The sequence below is a fragment of the Perca fluviatilis genome, chromosome 17 (genome assembly GCF_010015445.1).
Source record: "Perca fluviatilis chromosome 17, GENO_Pfluv_1.0, whole genome shotgun sequence".
In the NCBI taxonomy this organism is placed as follows: domain Eukaryota; kingdom Metazoa; phylum Chordata; class Actinopteri; order Perciformes; family Percidae; genus Perca; species Perca fluviatilis.
The window spans coordinates 28012079-28039935 of record NC_053128.1 but is presented as its reverse complement, the minus strand read 5'-3'; the positions used below and the strand labels follow the sequence as shown (position 1 = coordinate 28039935).

The 27857-nt window shown below is 40.4% G+C and overlaps 3 protein-coding genes across 6 annotated transcripts; all 3 read left to right on the top strand.

The window, feature by feature from the left end:
• Nucleotides 1-1385: 1385 nt before the first annotated feature.
• LOC120545492 (proteinase-activated receptor 2-like) lies at nucleotides 1386-10035 on the top strand. 2 transcript variants are annotated; one of them, XM_039779855.1, is made up of 3 exons: nucleotides 1386-1521; nucleotides 4041-4759; nucleotides 9416-10035. In XM_039779855.1, exons 1-3 carry the CDS (start codon nucleotides 1443-1445, stop codon nucleotides 9752-9754), a joined length of 1137 nt encoding a protein of 378 aa, XP_039635789.1. In that variant the 5' UTR covers nucleotides 1386-1442; the 3' UTR covers nucleotides 9755-10035. The 2 variants fall into 2 exon arrangements, with proteins under 2 accessions (XP_039635789.1, XP_039635788.1); XM_039779854.1 differs by lacking the exon at nucleotides 9416-10035 and having other exon boundaries at nucleotides 4041-5422.
• On the top strand, nucleotides 1394-26953 carry LOC120545494 (proteinase-activated receptor 2-like). 3 transcript variants are annotated; one of them, XM_039779858.1, is made up of 3 exons: nucleotides 1394-1462; nucleotides 24025-24083; nucleotides 25079-26953. In XM_039779858.1, exons 1-3 carry the CDS (start codon nucleotides 1443-1445, stop codon nucleotides 26131-26133), a joined length of 1134 nt encoding a protein of 377 aa, XP_039635792.1. In that variant the 5' UTR covers nucleotides 1394-1442; the 3' UTR covers nucleotides 26134-26953. The 3 variants fall into 3 exon arrangements, with proteins under 3 accessions (XP_039635792.1, XP_039635793.1, XP_039635791.1); XM_039779859.1 differs by lacking the exon at nucleotides 1394-1462 and adding an exon at nucleotides 15046-15114; XM_039779857.1 differs by lacking the exon at nucleotides 1394-1462 and having other exon boundaries at nucleotides 24005-24083.
• LOC120545493 (proteinase-activated receptor 2-like) lies at nucleotides 15032-17740 on the top strand. Its single transcript, XM_039779856.1, has 2 exons — nucleotides 15032-15173; nucleotides 16567-17740. Exons 1-2 carry the CDS (start codon nucleotides 15095-15097, stop codon nucleotides 17622-17624), a joined length of 1137 nt encoding a protein of 378 aa, XP_039635790.1. The 5' UTR covers nucleotides 15032-15094; the 3' UTR covers nucleotides 17625-17740.
• Nucleotides 26954-27857: the final 904 nt, after the last annotated feature.

The following is a 27857-nucleotide window of genomic DNA, read 5'->3' as shown; positions in this document are numbered from 1 at the left end:
CATCAAAATCAACTTAATGTACTAAAAGTAAAATTAGCCACCCGTTATAGAGAATGGCTCATTTCAGATTTGTATATTACATTACTGGATTATAATGATGGATGCAATTATGTGTTCATCACTTTAATGATGCAGCTGGTTAAGGGGAGCTCATTTTAAATACTTTATATAGGCCTACTGTGTAGTGTAACCTGTAATAATACCTCATCATTTATTAGTTGATTTATATTTTGTATGAATAATCTGAATCTGCACAGTGACTTGTAACTACAGCTGTCGAATAAATGTGAGTGGAAAGAGAAAGTACTGGTAACATAAAATGGAAATATTCGAGTTAAGTACAAGTCAGCGGATAGGCAGGTATACGCAGTATACCCACAAAGAAAGCTCCAGGATTTCCATATACCCACTTAAAAATGTGCAATGGCACATAACAACAACAAATTATAATTTTGAATGTTCTGAATTGTCATCTGCAGGTTTTTTTTCCTTCACATAGGCTAAATAAAGGTATTTTAACCGTAAATTGGTGCATAAAAGTGTGTCAGAATGTAGAATATGAAGTGACGCTCAAAATTTCCAGGGGGGAGGACACCAGACCCCCCACTATGATATGCCGCCTCCCCCATACATATACAGTACAGCACCCACTACAATACATTACCACGCCACTGGTACAACTACCTCAAATTAGTTTTTAGCACTTGAGGAAATGTATTTAATTAGGTTACCTTCTGTCTAAAATAAAAGATTGGAGTAGATGTTTGCATAGGGGACTTATCTAATTTGGGGTTGAACGGGTTAACCAATCAGACAAGAGGCCAGAAGGGTATAAATAAAAGAACGACAGACGTATAAGAAAAAAATCTGCAGGGTCACGTTCATTTATGTGTCGGTGTGTCAGAAATGTTACCCAATCAGCAGAGACGTGTATGTAAACTCGTGGTAGGCTAATAAAACAAGGCAGGGTGTTGAACGCTCCTACGTTTCACCAAAGAATTTCTAATAGGTTTCACTTTAAATAAAGGTTTTGCTACGTTTTGTCGGGGCTGAACGTGCCCCAGGGGGTTTTCTTCACTAGTATACTAGAATACCCTTCAATAGGCTGAACTATTGCCAGGTGTTGTCAGAGCCTGTCTATGGAGAGCCTGTTCACTCCCTATCTCGCTCCCTATTAAGCCCCATTGTACCAACCCGGAATTTTCCCGAGAGTGGAAGTTCTCCCCTTATTAGACATTCTCTGACTGGCGGCAAGAAGAAGTCAACATACTTCCGACATCAACCTGTGAGGTGTGTCTCGGTTGGCTACGGGCGGTCACAAGACTGGTGACATCACGTAGGTGTTAAAACCGGCTGTATGAAGAAATCCCAGCAGGTACATCTCCGACAGACAGACGGACGGAGCGAGCCACACCTGAGGACGCTAGTTATCTTCTGCAGTTATGGCTCCGCAGACGCGATGGTTTCACCTGTTCCTCCTTTTGTGCTGCGTGCGGAGCTGCCAGTGTATGACAACGATAGGTAAAGAGATATCTTTTTATTTCTCTTTATCTCTGTTGTTTTTGTTGTCTTAAAACATTCAAGTCAGACAAGATTAGGATCCAAAAAGCGCTTTACTGAACTACATATGTCGAATTTAGGCCATGTTTGTTTGATGTGTTGGTCCTGATTTCCTTTATGCACTGTGTTAGTCTGTCAGAAGTAGTTTGATGACACTAAATGATTAAGATATATGTAAAGTGAGTCGCTCTCAGTAAGATGGCTCAAAGTCCAAGTGTGTAACTAAGTACATGTACTTAGCTCTACTTAGCCTACACGTTAGAGGTACATTTGATCTAACTTTATACTTGTATTCCACTACATCTCAGAGGTAAATATTGTACTCCACTACATTTGTCTGGCAGCTTTAGTTACTTTTCAGATGACCGTTTTTCACCCCCTCTCTGTCTGTGGAAAACCACGTATCTCCAGATGTGTTGATGTTGAATGTTTGTGATAAAGTGAAGGATGAAGTGTTCCTTTATGTGTTGAGAAAATTCTCCTACTTCCTAAAGCTAAATAACGTCTTTAAAAAGCCTCTTGGATCAGCTGGATCATCTGCATCATGAAAAACCTGAAAGCAGGGCTGTTTTGGAACAGTTTGACAACTTTTTAGAGATACGTGATTCTCACAGGCCCGCAAGGCTATAAACCTATGATGATCTCATATGATGCAATGCTGTAGATTCAGGATTGGGTCAGATTACTTTGAAATGTAATCCTGACTACAAATTACATGGCAATTTTTGTAATCAGTTGGATTTCTCATATTTCTCTCCGAACATTTCTCATAACTTACAATGAATCCTAGGATAACGTTAAGAGATCCATTTAAAAAAAATACAATATAACATGAGCGGTCGACATAACGTTTAGCCTAACCATTGCTACCATGATCAATACTGATGTGGCAAATGCAAATTTAACCTTCACTAAATGGTGAAACAACTGAAACCATTAGTTTATCATCATTTGACCACCTGATAGCTAGCAATGTTTGAAGAATGCTGAGCATGTTCCTATAATGTTAATGCTGACGTTCAACTTACCTCCAAGTGTTTCTTCAGATTTGAAGTAGATGTTAGCGCCGTTGATAATACTTGCACTTTTGGTTTGCACAACTTGCACACAACAAACATTTTTTTATTTTTTTTTCTATTATAATTTTGTCTTTAAATCAAAGTTGTGGCGATATTGCCAACTAGTAAACGCATTTTTCCCAACTGAAACGGGTCTGTCTTTCGACGTTGACGGCTCCTCCATCTTGAGTTTTGATTTTGAAACTTTTTTTTTTGTAAAGAAACTACACAGGCAATTGGATGATAGTGACATCTATTGGACAAACGACTGAACTGCTTGTCAAATTAAAACATAGTTAGGCTATCATAAAAACGTTGCATTGTTTACATGATAAAATGTAATCAGGCTAATCCTCAATAATGTAACTGTAATCTGATTACACATTTTTTCATTGTTATCTGGGCTGATTATAGTTACTTGATTTTTGTAATCTGATTATGTAACCAGATTACATGTAATCCGTTACTACCCAACCCTGTGTAGATTACACTACCCAACAGCATATTTAGGAGTTAAAATGAGCATAGTTTAATTATCCACAGCAGTGAGTTTCACATGTAGGGTCAATTTTGTATCATGCGTCCATACTTCTCCAAATTTGCTCCTTCTGTTCCTGTTCGTTGCGTCAAACTTGTTAGAGATACTGTATGTGATTCTCACAGGACAGCAAGGCTACAAACCTATGATGTTCTCATAGAATATGATGCAGTGCTGTCGATTACACTACCCAACAGCATATTTAGGAGTTACAATTATTTATTATTATTATTATTATTATAGTATTACTGAATCATCCACAGCAGTGAGTTTCACATGTAGGTCAATTTGTATCATGGCCACCCTGCGTCCTTCTTCGTTCGTTGCGTCAAATATGTAGTGGCTGGCAGACATCAAGAAAATATGTTTTGAAGAAGAATCTTGTAGCCGGAGATGGTTATTTAAGATATTTAAGATCTCTTTATTAGCACAAGAGAAATGAGACAATTCTTTCTGCAGAAAAGAATCTCGTGACTCGCTTCAGCCTTCGTTTCTTATACTTGTCCAACCCCTCATCTAACCTCCCCAAACACATGGTTACTATGAGACATCCAAACACTCCCAATGAGGTTAGTCATCACCCTACTGTCCACCATACCTGATCTATCACAGACTCGCTGTCTCCCACAGACGTTAAGAACGGCACGTACACCAAAAAGTCAAAGACGGGTTACGTAAATCCCAAGCCCTCAGAGTCATGAGACCAGAGTCGAGAAGAGTTTATACAGAAAAATAGGAAAGACAGATTAACATAGGTCAAAAATAGTAGGTTGAAGTACTAGATTAATACAGGAATGTGAAGAAATAAAACAGAAGTCATTCACATGCTTAAACCCTGTTGCACTTCTGCTTTTCATATGTTTTCATGTCATTATTTGACTCAGAGAACAGAGGCCTCACTGGTACAGAGACAGCCGAAGGGGTGCGGCTCAACTCCCAAGTCAGTCAAGTGTTGACCAGCCGTCTAACAACCGTCTTCATCCCAATCATCTACATCATCGTGTTTGCTGTGGGACTGCCCACCAACGCCATGGCAATCTGGGTGTTCCTCTTCAGGACCAAGAAAAGGCACCCATCGTCCATCTACATGGCCAACCTGGCTCTGGCTGACCTGCTGTTTGTCATCTGGATCCCCTTAAAGATAGCGTACCACTTCAACGGCAACAACTGGATCTACGGGGAGGGCTTGTGCAAAGTGCTGGTGGCGTTTTTCTACGGCAACATGTACTGCTCCATCTCCTTCATCACCTGTATAAGTGTTCAGCGTTACTGGGCCGTGGTCCACCCGCTGTCCCATCAGCAGAAAGACAACCGTGTAGCTGTCGCTGTCTCCGTCACGGTCTGGGTGGTGGTCTGGCTCCTCACCATCCCGCTCTACCTGTATGAACAAGAGGTCCGTGTCCTGAACCTCGACATCCAAACCTGCCACGACGTCACCAGGCCCAGTCAGAAGGAAATAGCCGCGGGCTACTTCCTGACAATGGGACTTGTGGGATTTGTTGGGCCCACCATCGTGTGCATCATATCCTACGTCCTCATGCTCAAGTCTCTCAGGAACAGCATGGCGGACCCCGACATCGCCAAGAGGCGACGAAAAGCCGTGGTCCTGATCATCACCGTGCTGGTGATGTTTTTGGTGTGCTTCACCCCCAGTAATATCATGCTGCTGGTGCACTACGTCCTCCTGTTGGTTGGGGCTGAAAACAACCTGTACGGATTTTATATCACCACCCTGTGTTTGGCGAGTCTCAACAGCTGCTTCGACCCCTTTGTTTACTACTTCATCTCCGAGGACTTCAGGGATCATGTGAAGAACACGTTCCTGTGCAGGAGTGAGAGGACAGTGGAGAGGATGAGGGTCTCCTTCAGCGCTCTCAAGTTCTCCAAGAAGAGCAACACGTATACGTCTGATTCAGGGAACACTCGGAGCACCGAGTGCTAGTGCAGCTTTGGTTTTTATGTTGATCATTAAACTCCCCCTAAAATAACTTATTTAGTCTCTGGGAACTTTGGGGAGTCATCTGTGCTAAATACCTCCGAAAAGCTTTAAGCTGTCTTAAGTTACTGCTTTTTTCAAAGACATTTTTGTAAGCATCCTTGACAATTAGGGCTGCACAATATGAGGAAAATATCTAATTGCAATTATTTTGACTGATATTGCGGTACGATTCACGATGTTGGAAGGAATGATCGATTTTGTATCATTATTCTCATTTTCGTTGAAAATTATTAACATTGAAAGAAATTAAAATGATTTATAGTGTGATTTTTGTGAGGATCTGTACCAAACAAAGATTTTTTTATTTTTTTTTCTTTAGTCTGTAGGATACGATTTGTAGGCCAGGATGTCTCTGCAGCACCACAATACTTAATTCAGAATGGTTTGACACATATTTTGCCTTTAACAAATATTGCTCCCCCCTGCGATTTGGATATTGCACTAGTCCATATTGCGATTTCGGTATAATTTTGCAGCCCTATTGACAATTCAACTAATATTGAATTATTATTCCGTTCCATTTGTTGTGGAACATAAATGATTGTACTTTGGTCCTGTTTTAATGTGTCTGATCTTTTAGTCCATGCTGTTATTTTATTGAGATGAATCATTTTCAGTTTTCTGACCTGCTTGCCAGACCAAACATTTAGCTTGTTGACTGACTCATGATACAAGCTAGATAATATTTATGTTTTGTTCATTTTTAAATTAGCCATTTTTAGAAGTTTCATAACTACATTACAAGTTGTATAAATACATTTTGAAGTTTCTTAATAAAAGTAAATGTAAAACATTCCTCCTTCACACTGTCTGCAGGTCTTAAAGTCTCAAAAAGCATTGAACTCGTTTCTTAAAAAATGTCGAAGTTTGAAATTTTATTTACAAAAGTCTTGAATACTTTGTTTTGCCTAACAATAGTTTAAGAAGTATAAATAGCATAAAAAAGTTGTAGTTCCATCATTTGCTTGAAGAGCTGAACATTTAGCTATGTGAATGGTTTTTGTAGCTGAACGTAAGGAGAAGGTAGAGGCGACCAAAGAAAGTTGAAGAATAAACCCGATAACAATACTGTTATTGTGTTAATGCTGCTGAATCAGCATTCACACAATTAATCAGCACCAAAGGTCCATGAATAAAAGACACAGACCTATAACAAACCAGCAGGGCCACATTCAATCATGAGTGAGATAATAATAATAATAATAATATCCTTTAGGCTGAATGTCAGTGACTGCACCAGTTATTTTCGCCTGTGTTATAACTGATTTAGTCCTATCACTGGCGGTATGTATGAAGGCGTCAACTTCTGACATCAACCTGTGAGGTGTGTCTCGGTTTGCTACGGGCGGTCATGAGACTGGTGACATCTCGCAGTGGTGTTAAAACCGGCTAAATGAAGAGCGAAAATGACAGAGCGAGCCACACCTGAGGACTCTAGTTATCTTCTGCAGTTATGGCTCCGCAGACGCGATGGTTTCACCTGTTTCTCCTTTTGTGCTGCGTGCGGAGCTGCCAGTGCCCGCCAGAGATGGGTAAAGAGACATCTTTTTATTTCTCTTTATCTCTGTTGTGAAAACTTTTTTCAATGATTTACCCCTTTTGAATTGTTTCTTTAAGCCAAGTACGCCCTGACCAGCAATAGATTTACCAAACAGCCATGTAACTGAAAAACATTTAAATTGTAATAAAAAAAGGCAACAAAAACTTAAAAAAAAAACTTAAAAAGTTGGTAGAAAGAAGGAAGTAAGGCAAGAATAGGTGGAAAATAGTATCAAAAACTTAGAAAAGAGCGACAAAAACTTAGTAAAAAACGCAGTAGAAAGAAGGAAGACAAACCTTCGAAAAATGTGACAAAAACCTTGAAAAAGGCGGAATTCTTTTTTTGAAAAAAGCGACAAACTTGGAGAAAAAAAGAAGACTGTAGAAAAAAGAAGAAAGGCAAGAACCGGTCAAAAATAGTGACAAAAAGCGACAAACTTAAAAAAGTGACAAACTTAAAAAACCGCGACAATAACGTAGAAAAAAAGCCCTCACGTACCCCCTGCAGTCCTCCAAAGTACCCCTATACTTGTCCAACCCCTCATCTAACCTCCCAAACACATGGTTACTATGAGACATCCAAACACTCCCAATGAGGTTAGTCATCACCCTACTGTCCACCATACCTGATCTATCACAGACTCGCCGTCTCCCACAGATGTTAAGAACGGCATGTGCACCAAAAAGCAAGTCAAAGACGGGTTACGTAAATCCCAAGCCCTCAGAGTCATGAGTCCAGAGTCAAGAAGAGTTTATACAGAAAAATAGGAAAGACAGATTAACATAGGTCAAAAATAGTAGGTTGAAGTACTAGATTAATACTGGAATGTGAAGAGATACAGTGGGGCAAAAAAGTATTTAGTCAGCCAGCAATTGTGCAAGTTCTCCCACTAAAAAAGATAAGAGAGGTCTGTAGGTAGGTAGGTACACTTGAACTATGAGAGACAAAATGAGAAAAAAAAATCCAGAAAATCACATTATAGGATTTTTAATGAATTAATTGGTAAATTCCTCGGTAAAATAAGTATTTGGTCACCTACAAACAAGCAAGATTTCTGGCTCTCACAGACCTGTAACTTCTTCTTTAAGAGGCTCCTCTGTCCTCCACTCGTTACCTGTATTAATGGCGCCTGTTTGAACTTGATATCAGTATAAAAGACACCTGTCCACAACCTCAAACAGTCACACTCCAAACTCCACTATGGCCAAGACCAAAGAGCTGTCAAAGACACCATAAACAAAATTGTAGACCTGCACCAGGCTGTGAAGACTGAATCTGCAATAGGTAAGCAGCTTGGTGTGAAGAAATCAACTGTGGGAGCAGTTATTAGAAAATGGAAGACATACAAGACCACTGATAATCTCCCTCGATCTGGGGCTCCACGCAAGATCTCACCCCGTGGGGTCAAAATGATCACAAGAATGGTGAGCAAAAATCACAGAACCATACGGGGGGATCTAGTGAATGACCTGCAGAGAGCGGGGGGAAAAGGGGAGAAAAAAAAAAAAAAAAAAAAAAAAAAAAAAAAAACAGCCAGGGGGAAAAAAAAGAGAGAGGGGGGGGGGGGCCCCCCGCTGGGCAAGTTTCTGTCGAGCCGGGCGGTGATTTTTTTAAAAAAGATTATAAAAAAGAAAAAAAAAAAAAAAAAAATTAAATATAGAAAAAAAAAAAAAAAAAAAATTTTTTTAAAAAAGAAATTTTTTTTTTTTTAAGGAAAAAAGAAAAGGAAATTTAAAACAAAAAAAAAAAAACACAGGAGGAAAAAAGGGGGGGGAAAAAAAACATTGGGGGGGTTTTTTTGCAAAAAAACAACACAACCAATTACGTGTAAAGGAAAGAATGAATGGGGCCATGTATCGTGAGATTTTGAGTGAAAACCTCCTTCCATCAGCAAGGGCATTGAAGATGAAACGTGGCTGGGTCTTTCAGCATGACAATGATCCCAAACACATCGCCCGGGCAACGAAGGAGTGGCTTCGTAAGAAGCATTTCAAGGTCCTGGAGTGGCCTAGCCAGAGTTGAAAGTCCGTGTTGCCCAGCGACAGCCCCAAAACGTCACTGCTCTAGAGGAGATCTGCATGGAGGAATGGGCCAAAATACCAGCAACAGTGTGTGAAAACCTTGTGAAGACTTACAGAAAACGTTTGACCTCTGTCATTGCCAACAAAGGGTATATAACAAAGTATTGAGATGAACTTTTGTTATTGACCAAATACTTATTTTCCACCATAATTTGCAAATAAATTCATTAAAAATCCTACAATGTGATTTTCTGGATTTGTTTTTCTCATTTTGTCTCTCATAGTTGAAGTGTACCTGTGATGAAAATTACAGGCCTCTCTCATCTTTTTAAGTGGGAGAACTTGCACAATTGGTGGCTGACTAAATACTTTTTTGCCCCACTGTAAAACAGAAGTCATTCACCTGCTTAAACTGTCAACCTGTTGAACTTCTGCTTTTCATATGTTTTCATTTGACTCCGAGACCAGAAGCTACATTGGTATAGAGACAGCCGAAGGGGTGCGCCTCAACTCCCAAGTCAGTCGAGTGTTGACCAGCCGTCTAACAACCGTCTTCATCCCAATCCTCTACATCATCGTGTTTGCTGTGGGCCTGCCCACCAACGCCATGGCAATCTGGGTGTTCCTGTTCAGGACCAAGAAAAGGCACCCGTCGTCCATCTACATGGCCAACCTGGCTCTGGCCGACGGAAAGCCGTGGTCCTGATCATCACCGTGCTGGTGATGTTTTTGGTGTGCTTCACCCCCAGTAATATCATGCTGCTGGTGCACTATGTCCTCCTGTTGGTTGGGGCCAACAACAACCTGTATGGATTTTATATCACCACCCTGTGTTTGGCGAGTCTCAACAGCTGCTTCGACCCCTTTGTTTACTACTTCATCTATGAGGACTTCAGGGATCATGTGAAGAACATGTTCCTGTGCAGGAGTGAGAGGACAGTGGAGAGGATGAGGGTCTCCTTCAGCGCTCTCAAGTTCTCCAAGAAGAGCAACACGTATACGTCTGATTCAGGGAACACTCGGAGCACCAAGTGCTAGTGCAGCTTTGGTTTTTAAGTTAATCATCATTAAACTCCCTGAACTTTGGGGAGTCATCTGTGCTAAATACCTCCGAAAAGCTATAAGCTGTCTATAGGGACCGTTCGGAATTTATGGAATGGACCACCGGAGGAAATTGGGGGAAGGTCAAGTCTTTTTATTATTTGTTGAGGGGAGGGTCACCTAACAGTTTTTTGTCTAGGGGTAACTTTGAAATTTTCTAACAGCAAAATTTCAAAGTGGCTTTTGGTGCATATTTTTCCATGTAGCTCTTAGTCTCGGCCCTCCTTCGCTACCAGATGGGTCTGACCCATTAGTTTGCTGGGGGGGGGGCAGGGGGAGCACTGCCCCTCTGGTGGCTGAAACGGGTAATTGCATTGTTTAAAAAATGAGTGGAATAATTACGTCTGGCATGACCAGATATTTTATAATATCTTAAATAACACAAAACAACTAAATGGTGGTAGGTAATACTTCAGATTTCATATACTGCTTTAATAAAAAACATATTACCTGGCTGACGATGGGAGCAGCAGGACGTAAAAAAACAACAATTAGGTCTACTGTTCCACTAGTCTGGACATCTTGCCGTGCCAATGTTGCAATAAAGGTTTCCTAAAAGCCATGTATATACATTTTATGTCGGCTTACTAATTGATTGCGGGTTTTGTGTAGATTTGGACTTTTATATGTTTTATTCCACTTTGTTTAAACGGTGAAGTGGAGAGGCCTCGTTCACCTGTTTGGACCTGGCTGGTGAATGTAACGCTCGGCCTTGCTGGATACACTGTGACTCTGTTTGTGGATCTACTGGTCGCTGTGAATTACTTTTTGTTTTTGTGTCATTGGATTACTGCAAAATACGGATCTTTTTTCTTTGTTTCTGCGTTTGGAGAGGCATTTCAACAGACTGTAGGTCGAACACTGATTGTTCACGGTTACATTTTAGTTTAATTATTCCGCCACAGTCTGTCTATTGCACAGCCATGCCGCGATTGGATTTCATAAGTGTGAATTGTTGAATTGTTACAATGTAATTTAAAATCTGCTTTAAAAATAAACATGTATGTTTTGGAATATAATGTTAAGCTATGTTAAGCAGCTATGTTCTAAAATATACAATGACTGAGGAAGCCTAGTGCTGAGTCCATAGCAACCAGTGTTGAATTTGTTATTTCCCAGTGTCCTTTGCTGAATGGTCTCAATGTTGTATTGGTTTTATTTCATGTGAATACTAGTTTACTAGATGATTAACTTAGTATTTGAAGTAATGTAGCAATGCAGGAAGTGTGTATTTAGTTTCCATGCTTACTGTGTTTACACAACAATGTTAGTGAGTAAATCTACTGAAATGGCCACCACACCATAACAGAGGAGTGTGATGCATCAGATGAGAAAGCAGAGGTTAACTCATGTACTGTATGTCATGGCTGTAAAAAAATCAAGGGACATCTATATATTGTTCCCAAGCGCAAATTAGTACAAAAGGTATCAGCTGATTGCTGGGGAGGGACATGCCTCTTTATCAAATCATTTTGGAGGGTCATAGAAAAATTATCACTGGCGAGGGGAGGCTCATGTCTTTTTAGCCTAAGGGTCCCAAAGCTCCTCCGGTGGCCCCTTAAATAAATAACAAACAGTCCCTTACTGCTTTTTTTCAAAGACATTTTTGTATGCATCCTTGACAATTAGGGCTGCATGATATGAGGAAAATATCTAATTGCAATTATTTTGACTGATATTGCGATATGATTCACGATATTGGATCGTTTTGTATCATTCTCATTTTCTTTGAAAATTATTAACATTGAAAGAAATTAAAATGATTATAGTGTGATATTTGCGAGGATCTGTACCAAACAAAGATTTTTTTTTTCTTTAGTCTGTAGGATACGATTTGTAGGCCAGGATGTCTCTGCAGCACCACAATACTTAATTCAGAATGGTTTGACACATATTTTGCCTTTAACAAATATTGCTCCCCCCTGCGATTTGGATATTGCAGTAGTCCATATTGCGATTTCGATACAATTGTGAATAATTGTGCAGCCCTATTGACAATTCAACTAATATTGAATGCACTTTACTCAATGTAGTCTTTTTTCGTTCCATTTGATTTCATGTGGAACATAAATGATTGTACACTGTAATAAATTTCATGTTAGTTTAACTTGGAAATGCAAGTTCCCTTGCTGCCTTGAAAATCGAAGTTCACTCAACTTGAAGACTGCCTTTGTTTCAACTTAGAAATTAAAGTTAATGAGGTTGATGTAACTACAGTGTTCTAGTTTTGTTAAAGTTGTTCTTTTAGTTGATTTAACTTTGTATTACTTGCTTTAACTTCATACTTTAAGTTAAAACAAATCATTTATTTTCTTTAATAATGCCAGAAACCTTCCTTGCCTAGTATAACAGACATACCTTTCTGCTTTATTTCAACTCACACTTTCAAGTTTAAACAACATAACCACATTTATAGCAGAGATACCGTGGGTGCTTGGGTGGGGCCACCCCAGGGCCCCGTGAAAAATAGCGGCCTCTCTGCTGATCTTGTGTCACTTGACATAAAATGGCCACTAGTGAAGTGACACACCGCAGATTAATGGCTGAAGGAAGCCTATTACTGCTCAATGTCTAACACCGTAATACCTCTTATCAAACGTAACAGTCACTTAACTCATGGTTACAAATGTAAACCAGCACAACAATGACAATTACCAGGCAACAAAACACTACATTCTAAACACACGTTTAATAAACAGAATTCATAAAGTTACATTTGTATTTCGAACAAACTGCAAACTTTTCAGCAAATTTTAACAAAACTCTATTTACCGCCTTGCATCATGGGAATTGGCCAGCCAATGAACCAGTTGCAGTCTTGACTGCAATTGGTTGATAACTTAACTTACATACCTAAGTTCAATCAACACATACATTTTTTTAAATAGTCAACCCAACGAATAAATGCAAGTTTAACTTTCAAAAACTCATAAAGTTGAGTTCAAAATCGATTAAAAATCGATTAAAAATAAGAACTAAGTGGACATAACTAAATGGTTCTGTAATATTTTACAGTGTACTTTGGTCCTGTTTTAAAGTGTCTGATCTTGTAGTCCATGCTGTTATTTTAGTGAGATGAATCATTTTCAGTTTTCTGACGTGCCTGAAGGATTTCAGACCAAACATTTAGCATGTTCAATGATGCATGATACAAGCTAGATAATATTTATATATCCTGTTCATTTTTAAAGTAGCCATTTTTACAAGTTGTATAAATACATTTGAAAGTTTCTTAATAAAAGTAAATTTACAACTTTCCTCCTTCACATGGTCTGCAGGTCTTAAAGTCTCAAAAAGCATTGAACTAATTTCTTTAAAATGTCGTTGGTGGTTTATAAAAGTTTGAAATTTAATTCACAAAAGTCTTGAATACTTTGTTTTGCCTAACAATAATTTAAAAAGTATAAATAGCGTAAGAAAAGTTGAAGAAGTGAATCATTTTCTTAAAGAGCTGAACATTTAGCTATGTGAATGATTTTTGTAGCTGAACGTATGCAGAAAGTAGAGGCGACCAAAGAAAGTTGAAGAATAAGGAATCCGATAACAATACTGTTATTGTGTTAATTTATTATTAATCAGCACCAAAGGTCCATTGATAAAAGCAAAAGACCTAATAAGAAACAGCAGGGCCACGTTCAATCATGAGTGCAAAAGCTTTGAGGTACATTTTCTTTCTGTTTTGTGGGTGTGTCAGATATGTCCCCAAATCAGTACCGACTTGTAGGCCTGTGTACAGATGCGGCGTCAGCCAATTTTGCCGAGGCTTCAGCCCTGAATGTATTTTGAAAAGTTGACTGACAAAAATGAAACCGGACAGTAGCCTATGTAAACCCCCAAAATCATAAGTTACCTTATTTCATTGTGCTTTGGCTTTGCACAAATGCATATGGTGACTCAAACACACAGAGCTCTGAAGCAGACCTGTGCGTCGCTTAGTGTCCACTCTTGCTGTAAAAAATAGAGATGAGCAGCGTGCCTTCCGTGGTCTGTGCAGCTTCCGGTTTATAATGGACGCGCTCTGCTGTCAACATGCTGCAGCAGATGTGTCTCGTGTGAGCTCCGTGTATTTCTGCCGTAGTTTCGGTTTTCCACCTCTGACAGAGCAGCGTACGCTTACCTAAACGTTTGCTCATTCAGAGACCACAGACCCAAACGGGGCTCTGCGTCTGTCAGAAGGTCTGAGATCTACCGTACCAGCAGAGCAACCGCGTAATGCACAGCAGACTATGGTGCAGGCAGATTATTTTTTGAAATATAGTGACTTTACTCTTGTAATAGCCTATTATAACTTTATTTTTCTCAAAATATCATGACTCCTCCAAATCTCAGAGAACACATATATTTTGAATGTGCATAAAGTTTTGAACGTGAGCAGAAATCGTGCTCAAACACATCTGAAATATTACAGTCCAGGGGTTTATTAATTCATTAAAATGAATTAATGTATCATTGAGGTGAATCATTGTCATATGCACATTTAAGGAGGTTACTTCCTCAAAAGAGGGAAGAGTAAATGATGCCTGTAGGCTACATGTGTGCTGACTCAGATATAATTAGAAAAACCGATCGACAGGAGAATAAATAGATGAAAACAATACAGAATGCCTGACGGCCATACTGCTAAATATTCCATTATGTTTTTATATTTGGATTGTAATCTAGGATTCACTTTACATAAAGATATTTCCAGCAAATTGATTCAGAAAAAGGTATAAATACGTGCATACAAATTCACCAGAATGCAGGAAATTAAGTGTTTAATCCCCGCCCACCCCCCACCCCCCCATTCGCCTAATCGATTAGGCCAAATAACATCTACAAACTGGGCAACTAAAATGAACATACACTGGTTATTAACAAGCTGGGCAAACCAATCAGTGTTTTGAATCGAATTCAGTTTATTTGAATGAGTCCGGACTAAGCCCCGAATCTACTCAAGTACCAGAAACCCCCCTGAATTAAAAAAAAAGAAAAGAAAAAGAAGGCAGTGCACATAGCTGAACAAGCCCCAGGGGTTGCTTACTAGTATAATACTAATATCCTTTAGGCTGAACGTCCCTGCACCAGTTATTTTCGCCTGTGTTATCACTGTGATGCAGTCCTATCACTGGCGGTCAACTTCCGACGAGGCGTGTCTCGGTTGGCTACGTACGGTCCGGAGACTGGTGACATCACGTAGGTGTTAAAACCGGCTGTATGAAGAAGTCCCAGCAGTTAACAGCCCGACAGGCGGACGGAGCGAGCCACACCTGAGGACACTAGTTATCTTCTGCAGTTATGGCTCCGCAGACGCGATGGTTTCACCTGTTCCTCCTTTTGTGCTGCGTGCGGAGCTGCCAGTGTATGACAACGATAGGTAAAGAGCTATTTTTTTATTTCTCTTTATCTCTGTTGTTTTTGTTGTCTTAAAACATTCAAGTCAGACAATATTAGGATTCAAAAAGCGCTTTACTGAACTACATACGTCGAATATATGTATATGTATACATACACACACTGTGTTAGTCTGTCAGAAGTAGTTTGATGACACTAAATGATTAAGATATATGTAAAGTGAGTCGCTCTCAATCAGATGGCTCAAAGTCCAAGTGTGTAACTAAGTACATGTACTTAGCTCTACGTAGCCTACACGTTAGAGGTACATTTGATCTAACTTTATACTTGTATTCCACTACACCTCGGAGTTAAATATTGTACTTTTGACTCCACTACATTTGTCTGGCAGCTTTAGTTACTTTTCAGATGACCGTTTTTCACCCCCTCTCTGTCTGGGGAAAACCCCGTATCTCCAGATGTGTTGATTTTGAATGTTTGTGATAAAGTGAAGGATGAAGTGTTCCTTTATGTGTTGAGAAAATTCTCCTACTTCCTAAAGCTAAATAACGTCTTTAAAAAGCCTCTTGGATTAGCTTGATCATCTGCATCATCAAAAACCTGAAAGCAGGGCTGTTTTTCTGAGTTTTTTTGAGTTTTTCACGTATTCTTAGAGATACGTGATTCTCACAGGACAGCAAGGCTATAAACCTATGATGATCTCATAGAATATGATGCAATGCTGTAGAGTACACATATTTAGGAGTTAAAATGAGCATAACTGAATCATCCACAGCAGAGAGTTTCACATGTAGGTCAATTTGTATCATGGCCACCCTGCGTACATACTGCTCCAAATTTGGTTCTTCTGTTCCTGTTCGTTGCGTCAAATATGTAATGGCTGGCCGATATCAAAATATTTTTTGAAGAAGAATCTTGTAGCCGGAGATGGGTTATTTAAGATCTCTTTATTAGCACAAGAGAAATGAGACAATTCTTTCTGCAGTAAAGAATCTCGTGACTCCCTTCAGCCTTCGTTTCTTATACTTGTCCAACCCCTCATCTAACCTCCCAAACACATGGTTACTATGAGACATCCAAACACTCCCAATGAGGTTAGTCATCACCCTACTGTCCACCATACCTGATCTATCACAGACTCGCTGTCTCCCACAGACGTTAAGAACGGCACGTACACCAAAAAGTCAAAGACGGGTTACGTAAATCCCAAGCCCTCAGAGTCATGAGACCCGAGTCGAGAAGAGTTTATACAGAAAAATAGGAAAGACAGATTAACATAGGTCAAAAATAGTAGGTTGAAGTACTAGATTAATACAGGAATGTGAAGAGATAAAACAGAAGTCATTCACATGCTTAAACTGTCAACCTGTTGAACTTCTGCTTTTCATATATTTTCATGTCATTATTTGACTCAGAGAACAGAAGCCTCACTGGTACAGAGACAGCCGAAGGGGTGTGGCTCAACTCCCAAGTCAGTCAAGTGTTGACCAGCCGTCTAACAACCGTCTTCATCCCAATCATCTACATTATCGTGTTTGCTGTGGGACTGCCCACCAACGCCATGGCAATCTGGGTGTTCCTCTTCAGGACCAAGAAAAGGCACCCATCGTCCATTTACATGGCCAACCTGGCTCTGGCTGACCTGCTGTTTGTCATCTGGATCCCCTTAAAGATAGCGTACCACTTCAACGGCAACAACTGGATCTACGGAGAGGGCTTGTGCAAAGTGCTGGTGAGGTTTTTCTACGGCAACATGTACTGCTCCATCTCCTTCATCACCTGTATAAGTGTTCAGCGTTACTGGGCCGTGGTCCACCCGCTGTCCCATCAGCAGAAAGACAACCGTGTAGCTGTCGCCGTCTCCATCACGGTCTGGGTGGTGGTCTGGCTCCTCACCATCCCGCTCTACCTGTATGAACAAGAGGTCCAGGTCCCGAACCTCGGCATCCACACCTGCCACGATGTCACCAGGCCCAGTCAGAAGGACATAGCTGCGGGCTACTTCCTGACAATGGGAATTGTGGGATTTGTTGGGCCCACCGTCGTGTGCATCATATCCTACGTCCTCATGCTCAAGTCTCTCAGAAACAGCATGGCGGACCCCGACATCGCCAAGAGGCGACGAAAAGCCGTGGTCCTGATCATCACCGTGCTGGTGATGTTTTTGGTGTGCTTCACCCCCAGTAATATCATGCTGCTGGTGCACTACGTCCTCCTGTTGGTTGGGGCTGAAAACAACCTGTACGGATTTTATATCACCACCCTGTGTTTGGCGAGTCTCAACAGCTGCTTCGACCCCTTTGTTTACTACTTCATCTCCGAGGACTTCAGGGATCATGTGAAGAACACGTTCCTGTGCAGGAGTGAGAGGACAGTGGAGAGGATGAGGGTCTCCTTCAGCGCTCTCAAGTTCTCCAAGAAGAGCAACACGTATACATCTGATACGTCAGGGAACACTCGGAGCACCGAGTGAGAGTGCAGCTTTGGTTTTTAGACAAGGCAAGGCAACTTCTTTTGTATAGCACATTTCAGCAACAGGGCAATTAAAAGTGCTTTACATAAAACATTAAAGAGCAGTTAGAAAACAATTAAAAAACAAATTAAAACATTAAAAGACAAGAATAAAATTGACAGTGCAGTATAAGAAATTAAAGAACTGAGAGATAAAATGCGCGAATAGAAGTTACAGTGCAGTATAAGAAATTAAACATTAAAGAGCAGTTATCGAGTGTCATACAGTGTCATCAATGCAACTTCAGTATAAGAAATGAACAGTTATTTAAAGAAAGGCAACATCAAAAAGAAAGGTCTTTAGCTTTGATTTAAAAGAAGAGAGTTGCTGCTGACCTGCAGTTTTCTGGGAGTTTGTTCCAGATATGTGGAGCATAAAACGGAATGCTGGCCCTAAACCGTTTAGTGATTTATAAACCAGCAAAAGTATTTTGAAATCAGTTCTTTGAGGCACTGGAAGCCAGTGTAGAGACTTCAGTACTGGAGTGATGTGATCCACTTTCTTGGTCTTAGTGAGGACTCGAGCAGCAGCGTTCTGAATCAGCTGCAGCTGTCGGATTGATTTTTTTAGGGAGAACTGTAAAGACACCGTTACAGTAGTCAAGTCTACTGAAGATAAAAGCATGGACAAGTTTTTCCAAATCCTGCTGAGACATAAGTCCTTTAACCCTTGATATATTTTTAAGGTGGTAATAGGCTGACTATGTAATTGTCTTAATGTGGCTGTTAAAATTCAGGTCTGAGTCTGGCTTTGTTTTTAACATTGTCGTTTGAAGCTGAGTGCTGACTTTTAATCGTTCCTCTTTCGCTCCAAAAACAACCACCTCAGTTTTTTCATGATTTAATTTAAGAAAATTCTGGCACATCCAGTCATTAATTTGTTCAATGCACTTAGTCAGTTGTTGTATTGGACTATAGTCCCCTGGCGATAAGGTTATATACATTTTTGTGTCATCCGCATAACTATGGTAACTTATTTTATTGTTTTCCATAATTTCAGCCAGTGGAAGCATGTAGATGTTAAACAGGAGAGGCCCCAGAACTGAGCCTTGGGGAACTCCGCACGTCATATTTGTATGCTCAGATGTATAATTCCCTATAGAGACCAAGTAGTCCCTATTCTTTAAATAAGACTCAAACCACTTTAGTACTGAGCCAGAAATGCCAACCCAGTTTTCCAATCGGTCTAGTAATAGGTCATGGTCGACCGTATCAAATGCAGCACTGAGATCAAGTAATACGAAGATTGAAATTTTGCCACTATCTGTGTTTAAGTGGATGTCCTTAAAGACTTTAACAAGAGCTGTCTCAGTGCTATGATATGGTCGAAAACCTGACTGGAAAGGATCGAAACTGTTGTTTAGTGCCAAGAAAAGGTTGAGTTGTTGAGAAACGGTTTTTTCAATGATTTTACTTAAAAATGGAAGGTTTGATATTGGCCTAAAGTTGCTCATTAGTGATGTGTCTAGATTGTTCTTTTTATGACTGCAGTTTTCAGGGCCTGTGGGAAGATACCTGAAAGAAGATACGTGTTTACAATCTGTAGAAGATTGATTCCTCCAGGTTTGTACGGTTAATCATATGGAATTGGGTCATATTGGAATTTGTTTTGCCTGGACACTGTGACAACACATACCCTGTTTTAATGTGCCTGAAGGATTTCAAACCAAACATTTAGGATGTTGAGGAATGCGTGATACAAGCGAGATAGAATGTATGACTATCCCCCGTCACACTGTCTGCAGGTCTTAAAATTCTTGGTCTATCTTTCATTTGTTTGTTTTTTAGGTTAATCATCATTAAAGTCCCCCTAAAATAGCTTATTTCGTCTGTGGGAACTTTTGGGAGTCATCTGTGCTAAATACCTCCGAAAATCTTTAAGCTGTCTAAGTTACTGCTTTTTTCCAAGACATTTTTTGTTTGCATCCTTGACAATTCAACTAATATTGAATGCACTTTACTCGATGTAGTCTTCTTCCATTCCATTTGATTTCATGCGGAACATAAATGATTGTACTTTGGTCCTGTTTTAATGTGTCTGATCTTTTAGTGGATGCTGTTATTTTATTGAGATGAATCATTTTCAGTTTTCTGACGTGCCTGAAGGATTTCAGACCAAACATTTAGCATGTTGAATGATGCATGATACAAGCTAGATAATATTTATATAGCTTGTTCATTTTTAAAGTAGCCATTTTTACAAGTTGTATAAATACATTTGAAAGTTTCTTAATAAAAGTAAATGTACAACTTTCCTCCTTCACACTGTCTGCAGGTCTTAAAGTCTCAAAAAGCATTGAACTAATTTCTTTAAAATGTTGTTGGTGGTTTTTAAAAGTTTGAAATTTATTTACAAAAGTCTTGAATACTTTGTTTTGCCTAACAATAATTTAAAAAGTATAAATGGCAGAAAAAAAGTTGAAGTCCCATCATTTGCTTAAAGAGCTGAACATTTAGGTATGTGAATGTTTTTTTTTTGTAGCTGAACGTATGCAGAAGGTAGAGGTGACCAAAGAAAGTTGAAGAATAAAGAATCCGATAACAATACTGTTATTGTGTGAATGCTGATTCTGCAGCATTCACACAATAACAGTATTGTTATCATCAATCCATGAATAAAAGCCACAGACCTATAACAAACCAGCAGGGCCACGTTCAATCATGAGTGCAATGAGCTTTGAGGTACATTTTCTTTCTATTGTGTGGGTGTGTCAGATATGTCACCAAATCAGCACCGACGTGTAATAGTAGGCCTATGTAAACTTTTGGTAATCAAAAAGAAGGCAGTGCACATAGCGGTGTGTTCAACACCACGTTTCTGTTTAAATAAATGTTTTGCTATGTTTTGTTGGGGCTGAACAAGCCCCAGGGGTTGTTTACTAGTATAATAATTATATCCTTTAGGTTGAACGTCAGTGACTGTTATTTTCGCCTGTGTTACCACTGTAATGTAGTCCTATCACTGGCGGTATGAAGGAGTCCACTTCCGACATCAACCTGTGAGGCGTGCATGTGGAGGTGTCTCGGTTGGTTACGCGCGGTCACGAGACTGGGGTGACATCATGCAGGCACTACTCTATATCCTTGACGTTTCACTTCCGGGATTGTGTTGGAATTTTAAATTTGGTGGATTAATGAGGACTACTGTTGACTGCTCCTCAGATCTCCGCATGGTAAATTGAGACACTTATCTAGACTATCCGTCCAATCTGAGTTTTCTCTCACGCGACTATTTTGCAGCGGCTCTGTGCGGAGTTTAGTGCTGCCCATGACGATTCTGATTGGTTTAACGAAATGCCATTAAACCGGAGCACGTTTTCCTCCCATCTCGAATGCTATGGAGTAGCCAGTACGGTGGCCGAGATGGTTAAACACAAATACAAAAGCCACAACACAAACACAAAAGCTTAAACACAAATACATAAGCGACAACGGAAGTGAGTGACAATGGAAGTGAGCGTGTTGTTGACAAACGGAGCCGGCAGATGAGCTGGTGGAAAGTTCATGTATGTTTGAGAAGTGAAACATGGTTCCTTGCTAATTATGATTGCTGTTGCTATGCAACATGGCATCATGACTTTGCGTAAACATACACTCCACTTTCCTAAAGCCAAATGGCGTGTTATCTGTATGCATTTTGAGCTATCCACGTGTATGTCTACGCTGTATACAGCTGATGTAAACATACATCCACGTCGCCACGTGGCGTGTTATCGCGAGAACGTGCCGTGTTATCGCGAGAACAACGTCACACGTGGCGTCCTTTCATACTACTCGCTATGGCGATAATTCACACGTAAGGTAGGTTAATGGTGGCCGAACGGCGTTGATAAACACGCTAAAAAGCGATTATGCATCTTGATAACACGCCAAAATGGCATATGAATTGGCGTGTCATACATACGCCACTTAATGAGATCAGTCTGTGCTATGTGATTGTCACAAATAAGCAATGTTGTTCAATATATATATAGTAATAGTATATATGTATACTCTGCCATTTTGGCTACGAAGGAAAGTGTGTGTGTGTGTGTGTGTGTGTATACATATGAAAATAAAAAAGATATTGAACAACATTGCTTATTTGTGACAATCACGTAGCGACCGTAATCATAATGAGCCAGGAACCATGTTTCACTTCTCAAACATACAAGAACTTTCCTCCTCCGGCTCCGTTTGTCAAGAAAACGCTCACTTCCATTGTCGCTTATGTATTTGTGTTTTAGCTTTTGTGTTTGTGTTGTAGCTTTTGCGTTTGTGATGTGGCTTTTGTATTTGTGTTGTGGCTTTTGCGTTTCTGTTGTAGCTTTTGTATTTGTGTTGAACCATCTTGGCCACCGTAGGGGACTTGTAACAGCTGTCGAATAAATGTAGCTGGTAAAAAGTACAATATTTCCCTCCAAAATGTACTGGAGTGGAAGTAGAAAGTAATGGTAACATAAAATGGAAATACTCAAGTTAAGTACAATTACCTCAAATTAGTTTTTATTACTTGAGGAAATGTATTTAATTAGGCTACCTTTTGTCTAAAATAAAAGATTGGAGTAGATTTTAGGGCACAGGGCATAGGGGACTTGTCTAATTTGGGGTTGAACGGGTTAACCAATCAGACAAGAGGCCAGAAGGGGTATAAATAAAAGCTTCAGACAGACGTATAAGAAAGAAATCATCAGGGTCACGTTCAATTATGTGTGGGTGTGTCAGAAATGTTACCCAGTCAGCAGAGACGTGTATGTAAACTCGTGGTAGGCTAATAAAACAAGGCAGGGTGTTCAGCGCTCCTACGTTTCACTTTAAATAAAGGTTTTGCTACGTTTTGTCGGGGCTGAACGTGCCCCAGGGGGTTTTCTTCACTACTATAATATGATTACCCTTCAATAGGCTGAACTATTGCCAGTGACTGCACAGGTGTTGTTTTCGTCTGTCCTATCACTGGCGGCAAGAAGAAGTCAACATACTTCCGACATCAACCTGTGAGGCGTGTCTCGGTTGGCTACAGGTGGTCACGTGACTGGTGACATCATGTAGGCTATATGAAGAAGTCACAGCAGTTAAAACCCCGACAGACAGACAGAGCAAGCCACACCTGCGGACACTAGTTATTAGACTCGTTCGAGATTAGCCAGGCCTGCGCAGAATCATTCACCGGCAATCGCCGCCCAATGCATGCCAGTGAGATTTGTGTCCGACTTGATCCAGACTTGCTCTGACGTCATGCACACATGGGCAATGATAACCTCACGAGATCAAGGCGCCCGCAGGTTTGAGACGCAGGCAGCGCAGTTGCTTTCCACCGACTGCAAGACCCAGGCGGGCCCAGGGAATGCTGGGAAACGCCTGCCACCTGACCTTTAGCCCCAAATGAGAATGTGACACGGTTACAGTGCCTTGCAAAAGTGTTAACCCCCCCCAAATCAGTAATTTCATTAGCTGTTAATCTCTGAGCTAGCTACTGAAAAACAACGTCAGCTAACATTCTTTTATACTTTTAAAATTATGATGGAACTAAACCTGACACTTTATAAGTCACAGTAATAACGACTAATTTGACACAATGTTCTCACATTGTAGTTGCTTATGTTAATTGATAAGTCTCTGGGGCCTACCAACGCACTCCTGCTCTCCTTCTGACAGATTAGATCAAGCCTCAGCCAAAGGTGGGAGACTGGCATAACTGCATCTGATTTTCCAAGACTACGTTTCTGTTAACAACTTCACAAACTCTCACTTAAGCTCTAAAATTGATTTAAAAAGAAAGAAAAAAATTATTATTTGAAATTTTAGGGGGGCTGAGATGAAATTTAGGGCTTGAGCCCCCATAAAAAGGGTCTAAAATCGCCCATGCGCCTGCCTCTCAGCTGATCTAACAGCTGATTGGTTCAGAATCGACTCAACATGATGACGTTTTATATAAACTTTTTATTGTTTTTGAATTGGGGGGATGTTTTCTTTTTTTGTACCATCTTCTTTTTTTCTCTTCATGTATTGAAGTAGCCTGACGTCGTCATACTAAGATTGATAAATTCGGCTGGCATCCAGGCTAGTATTGAACTGCCTTTCTTCTTGAGTTTTATTTTTTTTTTTATCATTAAGTAAGGTTATAATGTTCTTTGAATGAGAATTAATATCTTTTTGTAATGTTTTGTAAGTATTATGACGAATTGTTCAAACACTAAGAGAAAAAAAAAGAAACTAAAAGGCTGCTGGAAACAGCTGGAAACTGTCCAACTTGACAGCGGATTTTTGTCACCGCCCCCGGCTGCTGCTGCCTGCTCTCGTCCACTTTACTTTACAGGCGAGGAACAGCTCATCTATAACGAGCCTACTGTATTTTCTGCAGTTATGGCTCTGCAGACGCGATGGTTTCACCTGTTCCTCCTTTTGTGCTGCGTGCGGAGCTGCCAGTGCCTGCCAAAGGAAGGTAAAGAGCCATCTTTTTATTTCTCTTTATCTCTGTTGTTTTTGTTGTCTTAAAACCTTCAAGTCAGACAAGATTAGGATCCAAAAAGTGCTGTACTGAACTACATACGTTGAATATATGTATACACATACATACACACACTGTGTTAGTCTGTCAGAAGTAGCCTAGTTTGATAACCTTAAATGATTAAGATACTCAAAGTCCAAGTGTGTAACTAAGTACATGTACTTAGTCTACGTAGCCTACACATTAGAGGTACATTTGATCTAACTTTATACTTGTATTCCACTACATCTCAGAGGTAAATATTGTATTACACTACCCAATAGCATATTTAGGAGTTAAAATGAGCATAACTGAATCATCCACAGCAGTGAGTTTCACATGTAGGTCAATTTTTATCATGGCCACCCTGCGTCCTTCTGTTCCTGTTCGTTGCATTAAATGTGTAGCGGCTGGCAGATATCAAGAAAATATGTTTTGAAGAAAAATCTTTTAGCCGGAGATGATTATTTAAGATCTCTTTATTAGCACAAGAGAAATGAGACAATTCTTTCTGCAGAAAAGAATCTCACGACTCACTTCAGCCTTTGTTTTTTATACTTGTCCAACCCCTCATCTAACCTCCCCAAACACATGGTTACTATGAGACATCCAAACACTCCCAATAAGGTTAGTCATCACCCTACTGTCCACCATACCTGATCTATCACAGACTCGCTGTCTCCCACAGACGTTAAGAACGGCACATGCACCAAAAAGCAAGTCAAAGACGGGTTAAGTAAATCCCAAGCCCACAGAGTCATGATACCGGTCGAGAAGAGTTTATACAGAAAAATAGGTGAGACAGATTAACATAGGTCAAAAATAGTAGGTTGACGTACTAGATTAATACAGGAATGTGAAGAGATAAAACAGAAGTCATTCACCTGCTTAAACTGTCAACCTGTTGAACTTCTGCTTTTCATATGTTTTCATGTCATTATTTGACTCAGAGAACAGAGGCGAAACTGGTACAGAGACAGCCGAAGGGGTGGAGGTCAACTCCCAAGTCATTCAAGCGTTGACCAGCCGTCTAACAACCGTCTTCATCCCAATCATCTACATCATTGTGTTTGCTGTGGGACTGCCCACCAACGCCATGGCAATCTGGGTGTTCCTCTTCAGGACCAAGAAAAGGCACCCATCGTCCATCTACATGGCCAACCTGGCTCTGGCTGACCTGCTGTTTGTCATCTGGATCCCCTTAAAGATAGCGTACCACTTCAACGGCAACAACTGGATCTACGGGGAGGGCTTGTGCAAAGTGCTGGTGGGGTTTTTCTACGGCAACATGTACTGCTCCATCTCCTTCATCACCTGTATAAGTGTTCAGCGTTACTGGGCCGTGGTCCACCCGCTGTCCCATCAGCAGAAAGACAACCGTGTAGCTGTCGCCGTCTCCATCACGGTCTGGGTGGTGGTCTGGCTCCTCACCATCCCGCTCTACCTGTATGAACAAGAGGTCCAGGTCCCGAACCTCAAGATCCTCACTTGCCACGACATCACCAGGCCCAGTCAGAAGGACATAGCTGCGGGCTGCTTCCTGACAATGGGACTTGTGGGATTTGTTGGGCCCACCGTTGTGTGCATCATATCCTACGTCCTCATGCTCAAGTCTCTCAGGAACAGCATGGCGGACCCCGACATCGCCAAGAGGCGACGAAAAGCCGTGGTCCTGATCATCACCGTGCTGGTGATGTTTTTGGTGTGCTTCACCCCCAGTAATATCATGCTGCTGGTGCACTATGTCCTCCTGTTGGTTGGGGCGGAAAACAACCTGTACGGATTTTATATCACCACCCTGTGTTTGGCGAGTCTCAACAGCTGCTTCGACCCCTTTGTTTACTACTTCATCTCCGAGGACTTCAGGGATCATGTGAAGAACACGTTCCTGTGCAGGAGTGAGAGGACAGTGGAGAGGATGAGGGTCTCCTTCAGCGCTCTCAAGTTCACCAAGAAGAACAACACGTATACGTCTGATTCAGGAAACACTCGGAGCACTGAGTGAGAGCGCAGCTTTGGTTTTTAGGCTAATTCTTCATCATAAAACTCCTCCTAAAATAATATGGATTTCTTTACTGTGACTTCTTCCATATCTGTGAGGAAACTTCGGAGAGTCTTCTGTGCTAAAAACGTCCGAGAAGCATTGAGCTGCTTCTTTTAATTTTGTAAATACATAATTCTTTTTATCCATCCTTAACAATTCAACTGATATTTAATGCGCTTTACTCGATCTAGGCTTCTGCAGTTTCATTTGACTTCATTCAAACATGAATGATTGTACTTTGGTCATTTTTTGATGTGTCTTGATATTTTAGTACAGAATGTCATTTTATAGAGGTGGATAATGCTTCAGTCTTTTTAATGTGCCTGAAGGATTTCAAACCAAACATTTAGCATGTTGAGTGATGTGATAGAATATACAACTTTCCTCCGTCACACTTTCTGCAGGTCTTAAAATTCTCAAGCAGCATTGAACTTGTTTCTTAAAGGTGGTAGAAGGTTTACAAAAGTTTAACATTTAATATACAAAAGTCTTGAATATTTTTTTGCCTGTTTCTGTACGATATCATACAAACTCATTCACGTTGGAATATCAGTTATACAATTTTTTTTGTTTCTGATTGCAGGCTATCGGGAGATGTTATCTATAAACCAAAAGTAGGATTGTGTGACAGTAAGTTGTCATGCAGGAAGCTGTCTAATTGTTTTTTTGTTGAGTTTCAGAGGTTTAGCAAACACTGTCACTACTGCAGCTACATTAGCTGTAGGAAGCTCATCTACTTAAAGGTGCTATAAGTGATGTGACGCGTTTTTTAGGCTACAACATTTTTCGTCACATACAGCAAACATCTCCTCACTATCTGCTAGCTGCCTGTCCCCTGAACACACTGTAAAAAAAAACGCAATCTCTGTAGACAGCCCAGGCTCCACAAACGGCAACAAAAACAAACTGCGCCAACCTGCACCACCAAACATAACAAACAGTGTTCCAGCCAATAACCGACAAGATGGAGCTGGTTGAGCCATCACTGCAGCAGCGTTAGTAGTAGGCTACTTCCACAATGCGTATTCTAGGGCTGTGCTCGATTGAAGAAATTCTTAGTCGACTAACACTCACTCAATTGTATCAACTAATCGATTAGTTGATTTAATCGACAGATCTGTAAATCTGAGTTTCTCTGCAAAGAGTGATTCAAAAGCGCCACTTTTATTCTTGTGTTTACCAGAGATGTGCTCGTACGTTTCTTGGAAATAAATCATTCAGCATGAAAAGAAGCATAAAACATGACTAATCGACTAAAGCAATCTAAGTTGACTAAGCCCAAAACGACCGATTAGTCGACTAATCGACTAAGAGGGAGCAGCCCTAGCGTATTCATGACTCATGCGTATTCATGACTCAACCAACTCCTTCTTGTCGGTTATTGGCTGGAAGACTGTTTGTTATGGTTCGTGGGGCAGGTTGGCACGGTTTGTTTTTGTTGCCGTTTGTGGACCCTGGGCTGTCTACAGAGACCATGTTTTTTTACAGTGTGTTCAGGGGACAGGCAGCTAGCGGATAGTGAGGAGATGTTTGCTGTATGTGACAAAAAATGTTGTAGCCTAAAAAACGCATCACATCACTTAGAGCACCTTTAAAATGGGAAAGTGTTGGTTTTAGCAACAACTTTACCTCGGCTGGTTTGATTCTGATACAATTCAGTTCAATTTTATTTATAGTATCAAATC

Bases quoted from the DNA above. Each gene is read 5' to 3' on its own strand.
- LOC120545492 (XM_039779855.1), top strand. From the start codon at position 1,443: ATGGCTCCGCAGACGCGATGGTTTCACCTGTTCCTCCTTTTGTGCTGC. The intron at 1,522-4,040 runs GTAAAGAGATAT...TATTTGACTCAG, and splicing joins CCAGTGTATGACAACGATAG to AGAACAGAGGCCTCACTGGT. The intron at 4,760-9,415 runs GTCCTGATCATC...CGGAAAGCCGTG, and splicing joins AGAGGCGACGAAAAGCCGTG to GTCCTGATCATCACCGTGCT.
- LOC120545494 (XM_039779858.1), top strand. From the start codon at position 1,443: ATGGCTCCGCAGACGCGATG. The intron at 1,463-24,024 runs GTTTCACCTGTT...GCAGACGCGATG, and splicing joins ATGGCTCCGCAGACGCGATG to GTTTCACCTGTTCCTCCTTT. The intron at 24,084-25,078 runs GTAAAGAGCCAT...TATTTGACTCAG, and splicing joins CCAGTGCCTGCCAAAGGAAG to AGAACAGAGGCGAAACTGGT.
- LOC120545493 (XM_039779856.1), top strand. From the start codon at position 15,095: ATGGCTCCGCAGACGCGATGGTTTCACCTGTTCCTCCTTTTGTGCTGC. The intron at 15,174-16,566 runs GTAAAGAGCTAT...TATTTGACTCAG, and splicing joins CCAGTGTATGACAACGATAG to AGAACAGAAGCCTCACTGGT.